This window comes from Eumetopias jubatus, unplaced genomic scaffold, assembly GCF_037043125.1.
Source record: "Eumetopias jubatus isolate StellerSeaLion01/CBP00866 unplaced genomic scaffold, mEumJub1_p1.0 scaffold_15, whole genome shotgun sequence".
NCBI classification, from domain to species: domain Eukaryota; kingdom Metazoa; phylum Chordata; class Mammalia; order Carnivora; family Otariidae; genus Eumetopias; species Eumetopias jubatus.
The window spans coordinates 75962364-75982552 of record NW_028274821.1 but is presented as its reverse complement, the minus strand read 5'-3'; the positions used below and the strand labels follow the sequence as shown (position 1 = coordinate 75982552).

The 20189-nt window shown below is 48.2% G+C and overlaps 1 protein-coding gene and 1 long non-coding RNA gene across 21 annotated transcripts in view; one reads left to right on the top strand and one right to left on the bottom strand.

The window, feature by feature from the left end:
* TNC (tenascin C) overlaps positions 1-20189 on the top strand; it is a 63660-nt gene that overhangs the window by 41242 nt on the left and 2229 nt on the right. For all 20 annotated transcript variants that reach the window (XM_028107744.2, XM_088019202.1, XM_088019200.1 and 17 more), the window contains 9 exons: positions 5229-5351; positions 6454-6597; positions 8702-8821; positions 10643-10786; positions 11549-11679; positions 15126-15258; positions 16869-17020; positions 17968-18064; positions 18972-19133. In XM_028107744.2, the coding sequence (XP_027963545.2) occupies positions 5229-5351; positions 6454-6597; positions 8702-8821; positions 10643-10786; positions 11549-11679; positions 15126-15258; positions 16869-17020; positions 17968-18064; positions 18972-19133 (1206 nt within the window). The remainder of the gene's footprint in view (positions 1-5228; positions 5352-6453; positions 6598-8701; positions 8822-10642; positions 10787-11548; positions 11680-15125; positions 15259-16868; positions 17021-17967; positions 18065-18971; positions 19134-20189) is intronic.
* Positions 18610-20189, bottom strand: part of LOC114212776 (uncharacterized) — a 52243-nt gene continuing 50663 nt past the window's right edge. The window contains exon 6 of the long non-coding RNA XR_015766909.1: positions 18610-18982. This is a non-coding gene — a long non-coding RNA (uncharacterized LOC114212776). The remainder of the gene's footprint in view (positions 18983-20189) is intronic.

Below are 20189 nucleotides of genomic sequence, written 5' to 3'. Positions count from 1 at the left end.
CGGCAAATTAAAGCTATTTAGAGTTGCATTATTTTCATTAATACATGATCATCATTACAGTTAGTGCAATTTTTAAATTCCAAAGACCCTTCTTTCAGCCTATTATCTTATCATTTTTTTTTTTTATCCAGAAGTACCTCTGGGCAAGTGTTTGACCTTACAGTGTGCAGGGGATAATGGAGAAGTGGCACCTCCACCTAGAAAGATGAATATTTATCAGCTGCTACGTGTGAATAATCAGTACCACGCTCAGGAAGGATCGAAGGAGGGGGCTGGCAAGGTCAAGGGCTGCTCTTCATAAAGTTCATGATTTTCTACGATAGACACTCATAGCGACTCCAAAAAGCACTGGAGGGGGAAGTGCAAACCCTTTTCCATATGAGTTGTTTCAAGGAGAAAAAAAAATTGGTAATAGGACTCTTTAGAGGCAAAGACCTCTAACAGGTGTGGTGAATTCCTTCCTGAAACTAAGGGACAGGGAGAAACACAGCATTCCCTAGAGACAGACTGCTTCAAAGAGGAAGCAGAAGAAAGAATCAAAGGCACAGAGAGAGAGAGGTAAAAGGGATTAAGAAAGGGTGTAGCCCAGCCTCCTCTGCTCCCGCAGGAAGAAGCTGAGGTCAGGTCCAGAAAGATGTGATTTGCCTCATGTCGCACGGCCAGGTTTGGTATAGAACCCAAATGTGGTTATTTTAATACTATTTTATTATTTCATTTTAATACTTATTTTAATACTATGAAATGTAAGCAGGCTGGATGACAGATAACCAGCGAATGTGCATACTTGCCGTCTCTGACGGGCATAGCGCACGTTAGCCAAAACCACCTCTTTGTGCAGAGATGGGTATATTAGATCATGTCAAGTTGCAGGACACTGAGCTCAGAGAAGCCACCTACAGAAACGGTAATCAGTATCTGTGGGCGTGGAGGAAACGCTGAAGTGCAGAGGGCAGTCCAGTCAGAGGAAAAACCCTGTTTCTTACTAACTTGGACACCCTACCCCTGGGATGCGGGTCCTTGTCTCCTCCTCCCTGTGGAGGAGGCATAAACAACTTCAGATCACAGACAGAGCCTGATTTTGACCTTGGTTTATAAACATTGCCCTTCAAAGTTTACTTCTGATTACTGATTTTGTTTTGCCAATCTTTTTTGCCAGAGGCCTTGCAGTTCTGAAGCAAAAAAACAATGAATAATCAAGAGCTTTTTTTTTTTGTAAAAACAGAAAGAAAGAAGAAAAAGAAAGAAAGAAAGAAAGAAAGAAAAAAGAAAAGAAAGAAAAAGAGAAAGGAAAGATAAGAAAGAAAGACCCTGCTCTTTCAGAAAACCTTTTCTTTGATTTCTTATTTTGGGGCTTTGTATTTCACAGCCAGAGAGAAGCAAGAGTGTGTGTGTGTGTGTGTGTGTGTGTGTGCGCGCGCGCGCGTGCATGCGCGCAGGTGCATGTATGTGCACATGCGTGTGCACATGTGTGCCTGCACCCCTTGCTCCGGTACTTGGAGAGGACAGGACAGGTGACTCCATTAGACAGCATACGTCTAATTCCACCGTCACCTCGTCAGTCTTATAAAGTTTCCCTCTTGTTTTTCCAACCTTCCTCCTCTTTCCTTCCTTGCACAGTTGTAAACCCTTCTCTGAGATGTTCTGTTCCTCTTTAACCTCATAAAAGCTGCTGTAGGGTCTGCTTCACTCCCTGAGCACAGGCTGCCTGCCCTGAGGTGCCCAGGGCAGAGAGGGCAGTTAAGCGCAGTGCACCTAGTTGGTCTGGAGCCTCTGGGTAGATTCCTGGGAGTCTAAGCCTTGTTCTACCAGCTGAGTGGCCTTGGGCAAATCTCCTTTCCTCTCTGAGCCTCAGTCCCCTCATCTGGCAAGTAGAATTTAACTCAGAATTCAGCCGCGAGGTTTAAATAAGATCATGAATGTCAAGTACTTTGTTTCCTTGCCCATTGTAACAATATTAACTGTTATTATGTTTGGGTGATTTCATGTAAATTTTATTTTTTAATGGGCCACTTGGTTCAAAATTCAAAAATTAAAAAAAGACATAGAGCAAAGTCTCTATTCAACTCTCTCCCTGCTCCCTAGTTGCTCTGTATACAGGTAGTCAATATTACCAGTTTCTTGTCTGTACAAATAGACAAAATTAGACTTAAATCTATACTCTTTTTAAATTTTTTTGCGGGGAGCACTCTTCCACACTCTGGTATATGTGTGTTTCTTGCTTATTAAATCTGAGAGATAATCCCATATGCCTTATTTACTTCACCAGTCCCCTACTGATGGACACTTAGGTTGATCCCTGTTTTTGCAATGGCTCCTCTTCCCTTCTGTGATCTGAGCCACTTCCCAATAGTCGTGGTCCCTCTTTGGAAAGCCCAGAGTTGCCAGGAGCATCTTTTGCCTCCGGGGAGCTAAACGCCAATGTGCCTCTGTGCACCAAATGGAGGGGCCCCGAAATAGACAGAAAATAGTTAAAAATCCAGCCACAGAGAATGATGACTTTGTCTTTCTCTTCTGGAGTTATAGTGCTTAGTGAGGAGCCTGAAATGCTTCCTTAACCTGTCCCCATCACCGCCCCCAGACACACACCCTGGGTACTCCTTTCCACCCCGGAGGCCAGTGGGGGTAGTCAGTGCCCCTCCTCCCAATTCCCAGAAGGTGCCCCCCTCCCATCCCACCAATCCTTTCCCAGCCAGACAACCTCGCAACTCCCCTGCCCGGTTCCAGTTCAGAATGCACTTGAAACCACACACCACCGAGTTGCAATGGCATTGTCTCTGGTGCAGGTCTGCAGAGACCTTGCTTGGCAGTCTTCCCTTCTATATGAACCAGGCCCTTTATGCTCGGTTCCTCTGGCTCCGACTCCCATGAGGCATAAAGACAGTAACCACCATTTATAAAGCATGAGCTCCATGCAGCATGAGCAGGGCAACTGACACCCTTTTATCTCCGTTGGTCACCGTGACACAGCCAGATCAAGGGAGTGCCGCATTCAGCCCCATTTCACAGATGTGAAAACTGAGACCTAAGGGGGTAAGGTGTTTTTAGTTAGGAAGGCCAGAATGGAATCCAAACCCAGGTCAGTCTAAGCCCAGAATCCTTGCTCTTAAACCACACTGGCTCCAGTAGCTGTCCCTGGAGCTTCATACTGGACCTGGGACATAAGAAGTATTCAATAAAAACACGTTGAAGGGAGAATACATTTTTTAAAATGACTGTCCATGGCCATATAATTAAAGCCATGGACATTTGGTCCAGATTTGGGGTGGCAACTTTTTATGCAAATTGCTGATCAAAGCCCTCTTCAACCTCCTTGGGAGTTATTAGCAAATCCAAATGTTTCCCTAATGGAGTCTATTGAAAACCAGGTGTCCACTTGGGAAAAGAGATAGAGGCATCGCCTTGCTTGTGTCTCTCAACTTTTCAATAGCATGATTTAGTTGCTTTGTGAGGCTCTGTCTTCAGGCTCCCGTTGACCATCTCCTCTACTGTGGTGCTAGAGACTTATGGGCACTATATTTATGACAGAAGGAGATACGCTAAAATAATAAATAGTCTTCCACACGGAGGAAGGCCTATCGTCCAAAAATAGCACACCACTAAGCCTGGACTCCCATCACTACTGGGCCATTCCGTCAGGTTATTATGCATAGCTATTTCCCTGCTGCCATTCTGATCAAGCACGGCCCTCAGGTGCACACGATGTATGACGCTACTAATTCTTACGGCCTCTAAGACAGGGCAGATAATATTGCCGTTTTGTAGATGAGAAAATCTGGCATCTAGAGAAAAAAGCTGTGGCCACAAAGATACATCTAAAATGTGCTGAGGTCTGCAGTCAGAGTGAAGGGCGGCGTGGACCAGGCTAGCCACAGGAGAGCCACAGTGCCTGCATTTACACACCTCACTGGGTTTTATTTTCAGCCAACCTTATCTAGCTCTTTCCCGGGAGTTACTTCAAAATCCAGGGTAGCCCATGGTAAAAAGAGTTATATGGGGAAGGAAATAAAGAGATAACAATCACGTTTACTGAATTCTTACTATCTGCCAGATTCTGTTAAGGGTTTTACACCCACTAGCTCTGCTAATCCTGAAAATATTCCTGTAGGTGGGCATCACTTTTCCCACTGGGGCTCACAGAAGTGAAGGGATCTTCCAGGCTCTAGAGCCCTTGTGGTTTCCAAAGCTTGGTTCTAAGGAGAGGGCAGAACCCTCGTCAGCCAGAGAATCTGACTACCAGGAGGAAAGACTACAGGAGAAAGCCAAAAGAGGAGAGAGACAGAAATGGAGAGAGGGAAAAACATCTCCCCCAAGTGGGCTGTGGGTTTTAAAACTTAATGATCAGCGTGGGTTGGAGAGGGAAAAGATGAGAAAATGAGCTCCCTGGAGACCTGAAAATTGTTTCCTGATCTCACTGGTTAAACATAGTCAGCTGAAGAGGGCAAAGAGTGAAGCCAAAAAATACACAGAGAAAAGCCAATGGAACCTGGGTTTGGGGGGATGGTATTTATGTAGCAGGAACTGTCCCGTGGGCATGGGTCTCCCCGCAGGTAGACCCAGTGCACAGGACGTGTTCACTTTTCTTGCTGTCCCGGCTCTGGACCTCCATCCAGTTCTGGAAATGGGTTCATCGAGGTCAGTTTCCATGTCAATGTTATTTCCAGGATCCCTCGGCTGGGCCGGCTCTGCTGCCCCGTCCTGGGCCCAGAAAGGTCACCCCACAACAATGTGCCTTGGAGAACCAAGCCTCAGTTTCCTCCTCTATAAAATGGCTACAACCACACTTTCTTCTCAGGGGTTTCTAAATGAGGATTAATCCTTACCAGTTACAAAGAACCGTACAATGGTCAAGTCTTGGTATCATTGAATAAAAGGAACTAGAAAGCAAAGGTTTGGAAAAAATGCTAAAACTGAGAAATTATAGGATGGCATATTCCAAGCTATGAAACCACCAGCCTCACTTCCTCAGATATCAGCTGTGGTGTTAACATTCTACTTGAATGAAACCTAATGGCAGCTCTATGGCCCTGGGCCCTGTACCTGAATGAGAGAACAATTGTCTCTATCAAGTCACAACTTGACCACAGATCACCACATTCTCCATCCTAAAGGCTTGGCTCAGACACGAACTCTAGAGGCTGAGTTTTCCTAGATAAGGAATCCAGGAAGAATCACTGATGAGCAAGATAGTTGATTATTTCTGGGTTTCTCCTGTGCTTTCTCCTTGACAGCCATGGGCCCTCCAAAGGAGATCAGTTTCTCAGACATCACTGAAGATTCGGCCACTGTCAGCTGGATGGCGCCCTCTGCCCAGGTGGAGAGCTTCCGGATTACCTACGTGCCCATTGCAGGAGGTAGGGCACTGGAAGGGGGCGTTGGAAGGAGCAGCCTAGAGGGTTTGAGTGGGGTAGTGAAGAGACTCTGATAATTCCCATCCTTCCAAATATGACCAAAGAAAATTACTTCCTTCTGTCGGAGACCATATCTGTAGGTTTCGTTTGTAAAGTGCTGTAGGATCCTTGGAAGAACTGCCTTGCGAAGGGTCATTTTATGAAGACCCTCTTCCAGCCTTGAAACCCTCGACTCCTATGAGAAATGGACCCCAGTGTTGTTTTCACACAATGGCAGAGACTCTAAATACACTGGTGCTTTTCTCTTTGAGCACACTCATCTGAAAAGCTGATCCTGACCTGGATGCATGTGAGGTTTTATCCTTTGGTCTTCAAATCCGTCTGTCTCAGTAGAGATGGGGAGTTGTGACTTTGCTAGTAGAAGTGGGAGCTCTAGTTCAATGCACAGGGGCCACAGCAAAGACCGTGGTGGGGGCAGGGGGGATGCACCGTCAGATCTGCCCAAAGACATTCTGGCAGGTGGAAGTATATTCCTCTTCAGAGGGATGCTGTAGCAGCTCTACGGAAGTTTGGCCAGCTGGTATATAAGCTCCTCACCAGCCCTGGAATTCTAGGAAATATAAATTGTGGCCTTTTTAATAAATATAAGAGTACAATCTTGACTATGACCGTCTTCTTTCCTTAAAGGGTAGGATCTTTGCTAGGAAGGATCTCTGTCTTAGCTTAACCCAAACCTAAGACAATGGGTTAAATAGACCAGATATCCATTACATAGTGAGCTTTTCATATTCTTTGTGGGAAAAATAAATAAATAAAAACATGCCAGCTCTCTACTGAACGGAAACTTGCCGTTTTTAGCACATTGTGACTTCATGTTTCTTCCCCTCCTTGGTTTTTGGCATCTGCATGGATGGAAAAAAAGCATTATACAAAAAGTAAGACCTCTTCTCTTATGCCAGAGGGTAGGAGCAAATGAAAGGAAGTCAAGAAAATGGTACTGGATCAAGATATAATTTCATTTCCAAATCGGATACACCCATTCTTGGGGCAACAGTAAGTTTCAGTGAGGTTCACCATTCCCGATCTTGCTTTTGCCATGTTCCAGGAACACCGTCAGTGGTAACTGTGGATGGAACCAAGACTCAGTCCAGGCTGGTGAGGCTCTTACCTGGAGCAGAGTACCTTGTCAACGTCATCGCCATGAAGGGCTTCGAGGAAAGCGAACCAGTCTCAGGCTCATTCAGCACAGGTGTTTTTCTCACCTTCCGCATTATTGCTCATGACTCAGCAGCTGGAAAAAATTTCTTTATTTGGGAAATCCTAGTGGAAAATGGACTGAATTTGGAGCACCAGAGACCTCATTTCTGGCCCGTCCCTGGCCTCTTATAGGCAGGAACCCTTGATTTCATCCTTAACTGCCCTGGGCCTTCATTTCTTGGGTTAGTGTGGAAGAAAGAACACACGTTTGGGAGTCATGCTGCCCTGAATTGAAATGCCAAGTCCACCACTTTTAGATACATGAGCTGTCAGTTAATTTCTTTAGGACCTAGTTTCCTTCTCTGTAAAATGGGTACAATTCTGCTTTCTTTGCAGGGTGCCATAAGAATCACATGACATGATTTACGTAAAACATCTGTAAATGTAAATGACTGTGCACGTTAATCCACCTCCTTCCCTCCCGGCGTACGGAGGAAACGCTTTCAAGCGTGCTCAGCACACAGACCGTAATGGTGATAGCTATCAGGTAGCTACTCCTGACTAGGCTGCTCCTGCCTTCCAGGCACTGTTCCGAAACCCTTTGCATTTAAACCATGCAAATGTCTACATCGTTCCCATTTTACAAAGGAAACAACTGAGATCCAGGGAAATGAAATACCTTGGCCAAGGCCACCTAACTAGTAAATGCTGAAGCAAATTTGAACTTAGCTCAGTCTCACTCCAAACCCTGTGTTCTTCTAAAATAGAGGATTGTTTTCCTATTATAACCTGATTTGTACAGTATACTGTAAGGAGGGGGAAATCATGAATTTCACTGAAGGAGAATGAAGTGGAAAATTTCTCTTCAGGCAGCCATGTCTCTGAACAATTTATCCTTTGATAGGCGAGCAATTATCCAGTCTAATCCATTAAGGGATCCAAAGAATGGGCCTCATAGGAAATTTTAAAAATATCCTAATAGTCGAAAAAAGTTGATTATATGCAATTATAACATCCCATCTGAACCCAGAGTCCTGTCCGCCCTGCCACACAGGCCCTTATTTCCCCCATAGAAACCTTTCATTCATGGACTCTCCGGTTGCAAACGCTGGATGCACTCCCTCCCGAGGCCTGTTGTCCTGGGCATTTAAAGGAGATTCTGTACAGACAGGCTGAAGCAGGAAGGAGCTTGGAGTTGACCATGTGGGCTCCCAAAAGTACTCTGCCTCCTTCTGCTTCTCTGGCCGGTCATCACATCTCTTGGGGCTCAGGAGCCTCATCTTTGAAATGAGCTGATGACAGCTGACTTCCAGCCTCCCAGGGCCATTGTTCTGGAGTAATTGAGTCAAAAGTGCAAATGCAAGAGGATAATAGTCCTCTTTAGGTTAGTTTCTGAGAAGGGGCTGCTGGGTCGTCACAGGGGTCGGCTAAACGGGCCAGCGCCCTTTGTCAGTACAAGTCATTTGGCAATCATATCGAAGACTCCAGTAACGTTAATAGTCATGTTACTAATAGCAGCCACCGTGAGTGAGCGCTGCCCCAGCACATCCACACACGCGAGGTCTCGTTCATCCTTCTAGCAGCCGCCCTCTGACACCTGAAGAAATGAGGTTTGGAGAAGGGCACACAGACGCTAGGCAGAGAAGCCACGATAGAACCGGGGCCCGCCAGCCCCTGGGGCCTGGCTCCGTGTTGCCCACCAGCCCCCTAACCAGAGCTATCGTTCAAAGCCCAGAAGAGCCTCGGGCAGCCTTGACTCTGGGAGGCTCCCTGTTTCTGTAAGTTCTTTCCCTGGGAACAGTGATGAACTACAATGATAACCCTCATCATATGTTCAGCCCTTTCCAGTTTATATAGCTCCTTTCCACCTATACTATTATGTGAGCATCAGAATAACCCTGAGGATAAAGCCAGGCAGAATGAGGATCCCCATTGTACAAGTGAGGAAACAGAGACCCAAGAGAACCCAGCCAGCAAGGGAAGAAACCATGACTCAAACCCAGGACGCCCTGGCTCCAGACTCAGGACGTGGAACTGTGTGCGCACCAGGCGCCGTGGCCCAACACCAGGAGTCCAGGAGCAGTGAGACAGCTGTGGGCTGATGTCTGACCCCACCACTGCCTATCTCTCCAATATATCATCATCTTTCTTTGCAGCTCTGGATGGCCCATCTGGCCTGGTGACAGCCAACATCAGCGACACAGAAGCCTTGGCCATGTGGCAGCCAGCCATTGCCCCCGTGGATAGTTATGTCATCTCCTACACAGGGGAGAAAGGTAAGGCCATGTCTAAGACCCTCCCCACCAGGCAGAGTGTCTGTCATGCCGTACTCCCTCCTCCCTGTCACTTTTGGACCAGGACGGCAAAAATACACAGGTAGCTTGGAAAGGCCAGTGATGTCCTTGGGGCTCTCAGAATAGACTCATGGGCTGAAGCTGGGCCTGGGTAGGTCGGTGCGGAGGGCCTGGCTGGAGGGTGGCAAGGGAGGCCTCACCCATCCTCCTCTGCTTGTTGACAAGTGAAGAGCATCAATGTTGTGGTTATACCAAGGAAGGCCGGTAGGCCATTTAAAGGAAAACAAACGGCACATTTCCAGCCTGCATGCATTTCCCCAGCTTGTGCCCCCCCCCGCCCCGCCGCTAGTCTCCCTGCCTTTCACCGTGAGCTTCCCTCTCTAGGCAGCAGCTCCCATCTCTTACAAAGAATGAGTTCAGAATCTAGAGTCTTAAACAGGCTATTTCAGGAGGCACTGGGGAGGTTGGGCCTCTTAGAGGCTACAGAGGAGGTAACAGATGCAATTGAAAAATCAGAAATTATTTCTCCTTGTCTTTGCAGACATCTGTGCTAATTAATATACTTAGTTGGCCGATTAAACACTTGTTTGGGGCACCAACACATCACGGCCACCAAAACGTAAGATCAAATACAAGTAAGAGAGAGGAGAAAGAGATTTGTTTTTCAGGGAATGAATTCATGCTTTTGTAATGAGCTACCCTAGAAAAAGACTTTACTATCTGAATCCCAAAGCACGTGTAAGTTTCCTATTTTGCGGTTCAGGATTATTTTACTTGCAGTGACAACATGAAGGGATGCCATACCGATGCCTGGGGCCTCTGAAAATCTGCATTCCCCCCCAGGCCACTACCTAAAACAGTTCTTTATGAGCATAGAGCAAGTTGGAGGGTGAGGGAAGAGAGATTTGGGGGTTTATTCTTTTTACTCTTCTATTCATTCATTCATTCATTCATTCATCTCTTCAGTTCTTAAATATTCCCCAAACTCCTCCGAGTCAGGGAAGCTGGTGGTGTTGTATCTACAGTAAACCAGAGCATAGTTCACAGGGATTATGGGATCAGTAGATACAGACCTAGAAAGGGGCCTGGTGCAGGAGATGGGGTTTCATGGATGATAAACAGGACAATAAACTGATCCCAGGATACCCAGGACTTTCCCAATTCCAGCACTGAAAGTCCCACACCCTGGGAAATCTCTCAGTCCCCGGCCAGCCAAGGTGGTCGGTCACCTGTGATCAGGAAATAAACACACCCACCTGGTGCCATGGTTTGGTTTCCACCACTGGACTTGACCCAATGGGTCTGAGAGGCACTAACCAGGCTCTAGTGCATCTGCAGCTGCCCAATTTTTGTGGTTCTCCAGCCTCGTGATTTAACAACATTTGTCAGATTATAGAAGGACATGAGAGTAAGTGAAAAAGAGGGGAAAGCAAGTAACGAGACACATTAAATCTGGGCAGCCTGAGGCTTGGAGACGTTAGCTGCAGCTGTCCTCCAGCTCGTTCCTGCACCTCTGCTGCAAAGCTCCCCCCAGCCAGCACCATGTGGAAACACCTCCTGACCCCCAGGCCCCCTTCCTCCTGATTTGGTGCCTGGAAAAATCCAGTCTCCATATGATAAATCCTTTGTGTATGAGGTGAGTGCTCAAGAGAGAGAACAGGGTGTGAGTCATTTCAGAAATCAGACCTGCTTTTCTACAGGGTCACTGAAAGTTGCTGCTAGAAGTAGGTGTGTGCGCCGTGTGCCAAGTGTGCTGATGGCTCACACGGGGAGCGGTAACTGCTCGGTGTGTTTCATGTTTAGTGCCAGAAATCACACGCACAGTGTCCGGGAACACGGTGGAATATGCTCTGACCAACCTTGAGCCTGCCACGGAGTACACACTGAGGATCTTTGCAGAGAAAGGACCCCAGAAGAGCTCAGTCATCACTACCAAGTTCACAACAGGTACAAAGACACCAGGAGCTGGAAGACGCCCACCCACAGCCTCCATCTTAAACTCCAACCCTTTCTTTCTTAAGTCACATCCTTGCAATGTGATGACATCAGCATCAGCTAAATTCACCAGTACCCACTCAATTGGGACCTTAAGAAACACACCATTTCCTTTTGAACTGAAATGACCTTGTTCTCCCCACGGACTAGGAAACGGTTTTAAGAGGAGGGCTTTTTTAAAGTGGAAAACCAGTCCCCATTGGCCCTCAACCCAGTATTTAATGATCCCTGTTCTAGGCAGGGAAATATTTTTAAGAGAAGGATTTTTCAGGCACGTTTTCCCAGATGTTCATTGGGTTTTTATACATTGAGATCTTTTTACAAACTGCAGCAGGCAGGGAAAGAGAAGAAGCATCCTCTCAGTAGGGATGAATGCCAATATCAGCATTCATCTGTCCCCTTATTGAGGAGCAAGAGGGGTTGGGAATTGTGTTCACAGCTGTGTCTTTCTCCCCAAATCCACCCAAGGCCAATCAAGAGTGTGTTGGGCTCAGGAAAATCTGGCCCTTAGGATGAAACGAACCACAGAGAATTCTGTCTTTGGGGATCGCATGATTCAACGCCCTCATCTACAGATGGGGAAGGTTCTGCCCAAGGTCATATAGGTCAATGGTAGGGAAAGGACTTGAAGCCAGGCTTCCTGATAACCCAGCCAAGGGAGTTTTGTCCTAGAGTTGCTGACGTATTTGCTAACAAATGACTTATCTTCTGCAGACCTTGATTCTCCAAGAGAGTTGACTGCTACTGAGGTTCAGTCAGAAACTGCCCTCCTCACCTGGAGACCCCCCCGGGCATCTGTCACCGGCTACCTATTGGTGTATGAATCCATCGATGGTACAGTCAAGGTATCTTTTTTTTTTTTTTTACTTGAGAGAGAGAGAATGAGAGACAGAGGGCACAAGAGGAAAGAGGGTCAGAGGGAGAGGCAGACTCCCCGCTGAGCAGGGAGCCTGATATGGGACTCGATCCCGGGACTCCAGGATCATGACCTGAGCCGAACGAAGGCAGTCGCTTAACCAACTGAGCCACCCAGGCGCCCAGTCAAGGTATATTGAAGTATATAAACTCCCCACTGCTGTTTGAAACATGTACATGATCCTCAGCGGAGAGAAGAATCACCCCGGGGCTGTTTCTCCATCTCAGTGCAGCTAGGGAGCTGAAAATAAAAAAAATTAACAGGGATGGGTTGCCATGCCAGACCTTCTGAATCATATGCTCCAGCCTCCCTGTCTCATTTTAACCAGACTCCAGTTTTGATCGCCCGCCAAGGTCAAGAACCACTGCTCACAAGATTTGAGGACATTTTAGGAGCTGGATGCATGGTCTTTTAATGTTTTATTGAGCAAAAGCCAAAAGCTTCTTTAGCATCTTTGCCATATATACAATCTCGCAGATGGCATCATTCCATTATATATTGAAACATACATCACCACGCTCCTATGACAACAACTGTTAATGCTATTTACAGCAATTGTTACTGATATTCTCTACCCGTGAACATCTTTTCTTTTACTTTCCAAGTTGAAATAAACTTAACCCTTCCTTTCACACAAGTGAACTTGATCTCTAAACTTTATTTTCTGAACTTGTTATTGAACTTTTCATTTTGGTCATCGCACTCTACATTTCTAAGAACTTTTCCTTATTCCCTGCTCATCCACCTTTCTCTAGCGTATTGTTTGTATTCCGCGACTTCTCTTTATCTCTAAGAATATATGTTACCAGTATTTTATTCTACAACCTGCATAGTGTCTCTTCCAAGTTCCTTTTTTTTTCTTTCTTTCTTTCTGTTTCACTGCTATTGTTTGGTTTGGGTCTTTATCTTTCATATTGGAGACTTCCACCCAATGTCTGATGGTCCTTTTGTACTCGAGCCAAGAATGAAACAGCTTATTGGGAGTTCCGATGACAGACACGGGGCTTGTCAACTAAAGAGGCTCACCGTAGAGTAAGCAAGTGCCCAGCAATTTTGTTGGGGACTCATAAGTAGTAGTTCTGTAAGCCTTTTCTCTTGAGCTAATCCACCTCCCTAGAGGGTCCTCCAACCCCTTCAAACCAAGCTGCCAGGATTGTAGCCCAAGGAAGAGCCTGGGCCCCCGCTGTGTACACACCTTCCCTTCTGTTTCCAGTGTAGCTCCGTGGGGCCTGGTGGATTTGAATCCAGAGTCTTCTCTCTGGCTCAGTGTCTCCAGAGAGTACACCTCAGTCTTTCATCTGGACTGGGAAGGACAATCATCCAGACTTGGTGGGGGGCGGGGGGGAGGGCGGGGATGGGGAGAGCTTGGAATCTGTTCCTTATTTAAGCTGTTAAACAAACTTTTGTTCAGCCATGTCCCACACTGGCCTTCAAAGGCATCTTTGCTTTTGTACACATTCCATTCCTGAACTTGCTAGGCCCTGCAGCATTCATCAGCCAGCTTTGGAATGGCCCCACCCACTCAGCCAGCTATCTCCCAGCTTGCCCCCTCGCTTGTCACCCCACCGCACCCCTTCCCATCCATCAGGATTCTGTGGACATTGCATGCCTCTGTCTGTCTCGTCTGTCATCCGCTTCATCCTCATGGACTTGTGCTTTCTATCCCTTCGCTCTCATTGCAGGGGGTTTCAGAAGAAAGTAGAGCTAAACTGGCATGTCTAATCCACCGTGTTTAGCTAGAAGTGGACACACATTTCTAGTTACTCCCGTGGCCCTTCTTTGAGTTGGCATAACAACGAACTAACTCACTGTATGCATGGAGGCACGTCCTTTACTTTCTCTGGGTGTCGTGTTCCCATCTGTAAAATGAGTGCATTGGACTCACCAGCCTTACAAGTCACTTCCCAGCAGGCATTCTAGGACTGAGTTTACATGAGTCCTGAGCCTCGTTTCAGTCTACTCTGATTACCTAGAAAAGGACTTTGCCCAGCAGCCTAGAGAGCTGATTGGTAATTGTATCCCCAAGTAATTCAACGAACCCAGCTTTATACCTGATCCTTCCCCAGGGACCAGACCTGGGAGCCACATAAAGGTCACCGGGTCACCGGTGTCAGCCTACTGACTTGCCTTCCTGCATGTCCAGTCCCCAGCTGTGTATGTTTCACTCAAGAAAATAACCTGATGTAGGAGGAAAGAGTCCTGGACAAGATGTAGGGAGATAGGAGGTAGGACCAGCCTCTACCACCAACACATTATGGAATGAGCATGAGTCCCTCAGCTTCTCTGGAAGTCAGCCCCCCACCCCTCATGGGAAGCATCACGGTAACCTCACCTGCCCAGCATGAGGATGCGAGAGAGCATTGCAGGGGCCTCCGCACTGACCCACTATTGCCCACAGCTTGTCAGCCGTGTTTGCAGGTTGCAGGCACCGTTGGGTTGGGTTTGCTAGTAGTGTAGGTTGAATTCCAATCCCAGACACCCAGGTCACCTGCTATAAGGTGAATTTGCAGGCATTGGAAGCTAGAAAGAGGATTTGGAAGGGAGGAAGACCTCCCGGAAGCTGAAACGAATGTTCTGGGGACAGTAACACAGTGAGCACTCACAAACTACAGGGGGGGTTAGAGGAGATCTGGCAGCAGAGACACACGCACGCCTCTCCTGGACATCTCTGTTCTAGAAAGAGATAAGCCGGGTCAGCTCAGGCTTCCGCCGTGCCTGCTGAGTTACTGCAGTCATCCCCTGACTCGAGATCCCCACACTGACTGCATCCGAATCATTTGGGGAGCTTCTTTGATATGCACCAGGCGGAGCCCCACTTCTGGCTCTTACGATGCAGCCCATCTGGGATGGTGCCCAGGCATTGTATTATCTTAAAGCTTCCCAGAGGCCTGTGAAAAAGAGCCATATTAGGTGGCTGATACAACTGGTCTGAAAATCTAAACCTTTTGTCCTTTGTGTGGTTCATCTTGCTACCATGTTAAGCTGGGTTCACTTCATTCACTTGTTCAAAAACCTTTTGGGAATCTGCCTTCCTTATCACGATAAACTTCAGATTCCATAGTTTGGCACTTAAGGCCCTTTGTAATCTGGTTTTTGCCTACTTCTTCTGCCATTCCAGCACCCAAAACCAAGTGTGGCTCAGGTAGGTCATTACCTCCTCTTCTGCCCCTCCTGACCTCGGTACCTTTGCTTAGGCTGCGTTCCCCCCATCTCTGGTGTCCCAGAAATGAGCATGGAGCCTGACATAGAGTGAGGCTCAGTGGATTCTTTTGAATGAAGAAATGAATGGATGGGTGAATGAATGAATGTATCATCTGTACCCTGAGGATTTGTGTGGCAAAAAAAAATATATTACACTCTTTCTTCTACCCTTAGGAAGTCATTCTGGGTCCAGAAACCACCTCCTATAGCCTGGCGGAGCTGAGCCCCTCCACCCACTACACAGCCAAGATCCAGGCATTGAATGGGCCCCTGAGGAGCAAGCTGGTCCAGACAGTCTTTACCACAAGTAAGGGGCTCAGGGTGCAGCGGGGCCTTGAGCTCGAACTTTGTGAGACAAGACCGACCCTCCACTTCTCTGACCATGACTGAATTTTTCCCTCAAATCTCTTAAAATGATCAGTGCCTGCCACTCCCTGAGAGCCCGAGGAATGTGGGTGCAGGAGGTTAAGAGCCTCGTGGTGAAAGGAAAGGAGAACCAGTAGTGAGACCTCTGGATACAAGCCCCATCTCCACCACTTGCTCTGAGTGATTTAGGAAAGTTAATGCCACCCTGCAAGCTTCCGTTTCTTCATCTATACAGTGGGACTCACAGTAGCCCTTCCTCACAAGGACTCTGTGCTGTGTCTGAACTCCTAGCCCCGGTGTGTGGCCCATGGACCGGGCTCATTGTAAGCCAGGTCCTGTTAACAAAGCCTGTCCGAAGTTGAAATCAAAACCGGTCCTCCCACCGAGCTGGTAGGGTCATTGGGCCCCATTGTCTGCGGGGGAAGCAGAGGCTCCCAGAGACTGAGTGACTCCAGGCTCTAGCATGAGTGAGAGGCAGATCTGGGCTCAGGGGTTCCAGGCCCTGGGAAGCAGCCCTGCGCCCTGCCACAGGGTGTCGTCCGCAGGTGGCAAACGTGCGAGGTGTTTCTCTCGTGAACTAAGAGGACGCTCGCATTCCTGAGGAAGGGGGGAGTGGGCCTCTGGAAAGCCCTGAGCACAGGATACCCGGCGTGCATCCCTGACCGCCTCCTGCCCTTTGCGTTTGGCTCCAGTCACTGCGTACTCTCCAGTCACTCTCCCTGCTGAGGGAGCTGCAGAAGCCAAAGCCCTTTGCCAGACCTCACAGCCAATGCTGGGAGCACAAACACATGAATGTGCCCTAAAGATGCTCCCAGACCAGAGCCGGGACATAAACAAGGGCACAGCTCATGACGCAGCCTCAGGTGAAGGGGGTCAGGTCAGAACTACCAGCTCCCTGTCCCACCTGCTCAGCACAGCCCCAAGACCATCCATTTCTGTCAAGTTTTACATTGTTTTTACATCATATTAGTGCACTTGGAGATTCTCCAGGCATTCTGTTTGGTCCCTCTAAGACTCCCAGGCTCAGAGCAGTTAAATGACTTCTCCAGTGTCCCGAGGCAAGAGATTGCAAATTCAAGACTAGAATTCTTGTCTTTGGCTCCCAAATCCTCTGAAGAAGTCAGGACGCATGGTTTTTAGAGGCCCCGTAGAGTGCCCTGATCCACAGTGAGCCACCGACTGGTGCTAGAGACCTGGCCATCCTGCCAGTACCTGGGTCTTCACCAGGTGCTGCCTGGCTGCTCGAGGTAGATCAAGGTCAGCCTGATACTCGCTCCTCACAGCAGCTCAGCTCTTCTCCCGCCGATATCATTGGCGACTTCCATGAATGTAAGAGACTGAGCTGGGTGCCTTATATCCATAACCTCAAAAGCCTCATTGCACCCCTGCAAAATAGGCTTTACCCCCATCTTGCACACAAGAGAACAGAGCTGCAGAAAGGTTAAGTTGCTTGCTCATTGGCATGCGGCCAGGACGCAATGGAGCTGCAATCTGAAAGCACCTACTAGTGTTCCTGCTCTAAGAGGGCCACTCTTCCTTCTTATCCCGCAGTTGGACTCCTGTACCCATTCCCCAGGGACTGCTCCCAAGCAATGCTGAACGGAGACACAGCCTCTGGCCTCTACACCATTTACCTGAATGGTGATAAGACCCAGGCTCTGGAAGTCTTCTGCGACATGACCTCTGATGGGGGTGGATGGATCGTGAGTATCGTGAGCTCTCAGGCCTGGGGCCTAGGGGCAGAGGGCACAGCAGGGGCAGGGAGGTGGGCACGTCCTCCCCATGCACTCACACACCAATGTTTGGAGGTTTTGCAAGATAGTGCCTGTCATCCAGAGGTACTCAAGAACCATCTCTGAAACAAAGGAATGGGGAAGAAGCCGGGGATAAAAACCAGAGAAAATAATTTTCTTGTAATTTATCTGATCTGATCCTCAAACAACTCTGTGATGCATAAAAATGATGGTGGTCGTGGAGCCCGTTATGTGGATTAATTAGCATTTGCTATCTACCACACACTGTGCTAAGAGTTTTATGTGAATTATTTCAATCCCAATACTGTCCGAGCTGGGTAGTATTTCTTTTTAATTAATAAACCTTTTTTTTTTTTTTTTTGGAGAGAAAGAGAGAGCAAGAGCAGGGAGGAGGGCAGAGGGAGAGGGAGAAGCAGAAGCAGACTCCCTACTGAGCAAGAAGCCCGATGCGGGGCTCGATCCCAGGACCCTGGGATCATGACCTGAGCTGAAGGCAGATGCTTAACCGACTAGGCCACCCAGGCGCCCCATAAACTTTATTTTTTAGAGCAGTTTTAGGTTCACAGCCAAAGTGAGCATAAAGTGCAGAGAGTGCCCACATACCCCCTGTCCCACGTGCATGGCCTCTCCCCCTATCAACATCTATACCACAGTGGTGCATTTAGAACAAGTGATGAGCCGACCTTGACACATCATAATCACCCAAAGCTGGGTGGTATTTTTAATCCCTGTTTTTCAGGTGGAGGTGGCCTGCCCAGAGATACATAGCAAATTAGTGATGGACAGAGCTGGGGACTGGTGCTTTTCCCATAGTTCTGATGTTCTTCCTCTCAGAAAGATGCATTCTCTTTCTTCCGATAGCTAAAGCGCGCCCTGATTCATTGGTTATGTTCCAGGTGTTCCTGAGACGCAAGAATGGACGTGAGGATTTCTATCGCAACTGGAAAGCCTATGCTGCTGGGTTTGGGGACCGCAGAGAAGAATTCTGGCTTGGTAATGCAGCCTTGCCTGTGTGTGTCCCAAGTGCCCACTTCTGCCCTCCTTGTCATCGTTCCTAACCCACAGCAACCCATGGGAGAGAAGGCCTAAGAGGAAACAGTAGCTCTGGTAGTAGACATGGAATATCAAGTCTTCCACAGAAAAGACTTTAAAGTCCCTAGGTCGTTAAAAATAAAAATCTGGTTCAGAGAGAGCCCACAACCAGACCTGAAGAATGAGCCTAGCCTGAAGTCATTCACTGAACTACTTACAGACTCATCCTCACTGATATTATTAACTATTTCCGTCCTGGGCTCCAGGTGCTGAGATGGGCCTTATAGCCATAACCTTGAGACCCCCAGCACCTATGCAAGGTACAAAATTCCCACCTTGCACATGGGAAAAGAGGGATGAAGTCACGTGCTCACAAGAATCTAGCCAGTAAGCAGTAGAGCTGCCACTTGAAATCTCCCCAAACAACACCACAAAGCCATCATCCAACCATCCATCCATCCATCCATCCATCCATCCGTCCGTCCATCTGTCCGTCCATCCCTGTAGCTCGCACTTTCCCACAGTCTCCCTGCAGGGGGCACTGTTCCGCGCTCCGGTGCCTGTGCTGGGGAATGTCCACCCCATTAGCGTCCACTGCCTCTCTCCTGCAAGGAGCTTTGGAGGTTAAAAGTGCTTTCTCCACCTTATCTCCTTTGATCTTCACAATGCCCTAGGAGGTGGTGTCACCCTGATTTTACCTGAGGCTCAGAAACGTCTGTGCCAACGAGGAGCGCAGGCCTCCAGACGCGGTCTATGCGAGAGGAACCTCTTTAAAGAGCCCAGCCGCTGCTCCTGCAGGGTGGATGCAGTAGAAGCAACGGCCTCAGTCACTTGTGCTTCTTCTGTAACCCTCGCCTGTCCTCCACAGGGCTGGACAACCTGCACAAAATCACAGCGCAAGGGCAGTACGAGCTCCGGGTGGACCTGCGCGACCACGGGAAGACCGCGTACGCCGTCTACGACAAGTTCAGCGTGGGGGACGCCAAGACCCGCTACAAGCTGAAGGTGGAGGGTTACAGCGGGACCGCAGGTAGGGGACAGCCACACTACCCCGCCTCTGAAACCACAAAAGCCTTCCTTGGGTTTTTAGCTCCTTCCTTCCTCATTCCTTCCTTCTCGAATCCATCCGCTTATCAGATCAGACTTTATGTCACTCTGGTGGCAGGGTATGACTACCCTTCCCTGCTTTGGGGTGGCGTCCAGTTATGTCTATGAAAACAGGAAAGACAGAAGCTATGGTACGTTCCCAGCCTCTCTGAGCCCCGAGAGGAAACAACCATAATGGGGAGTCTCCAGAGAAAGATTGGCCATCTAAGCAGAGATCAGGCTCTTTGGAGATCAGTGTGGTGGTGGTGAAGAGAGAGAACCAGGGGCCAAAATTGTTTTCATTCTTGTGTCCCTCAAAGAATTCTGACATTTTATTACCTGGCAATAAATATCTGTTTGAGTGAAGTGGCTTCAGGCAAGAAGGATATTGTTACCAGAGGGGGGTGGGGATCCAGGGGGAGTCAGTCACTGAGCAGTGGGAATGTGGCCTCCACCCGCCTCTCTGCACTGATTTCCAAAGCCCCCTTACTAAGGTAACCGTGGTAGAGATGCATCCTCTGGTGGTAGCCAGCTCTTCACAGGAGGGCATCTTGTTTCATCCATCCCTACCTGCTCTTGGTCACTTCGTCGTTAAAAAGGCATCTCAGACCCTTTGTACCCTGCTTCAAAATATCAGTCCTGCCTTTCCGTCTCTGTGCCCCGTTATGTAAAGGAATGTAAAAGAAAATGATAAAAGTAACAACAATCACAGCTATTATATAGCATACCCCTCTACCTTCATATCCATTGATTGTCCCAACAGCACACTGAGGTGGATGGGATCAATGTGCTAGTTCCATTTTCTAGAAGAGAACACTGAGGCTCAGCAAGAGGCCTGACGTGGGCCAGGTCATGCTAGGGAGTGAAAGCTGGACCCTCAAAGCCACCCACAAGCCTCTTTCTTCCACATTGTACTGTTTCCAGCAGAAATGAGCCTTCGGGGGCTGGGGGAGCTCTCATGACCACTCCAGTCCTGTGTTCGATACTAATCCTGGGTCCA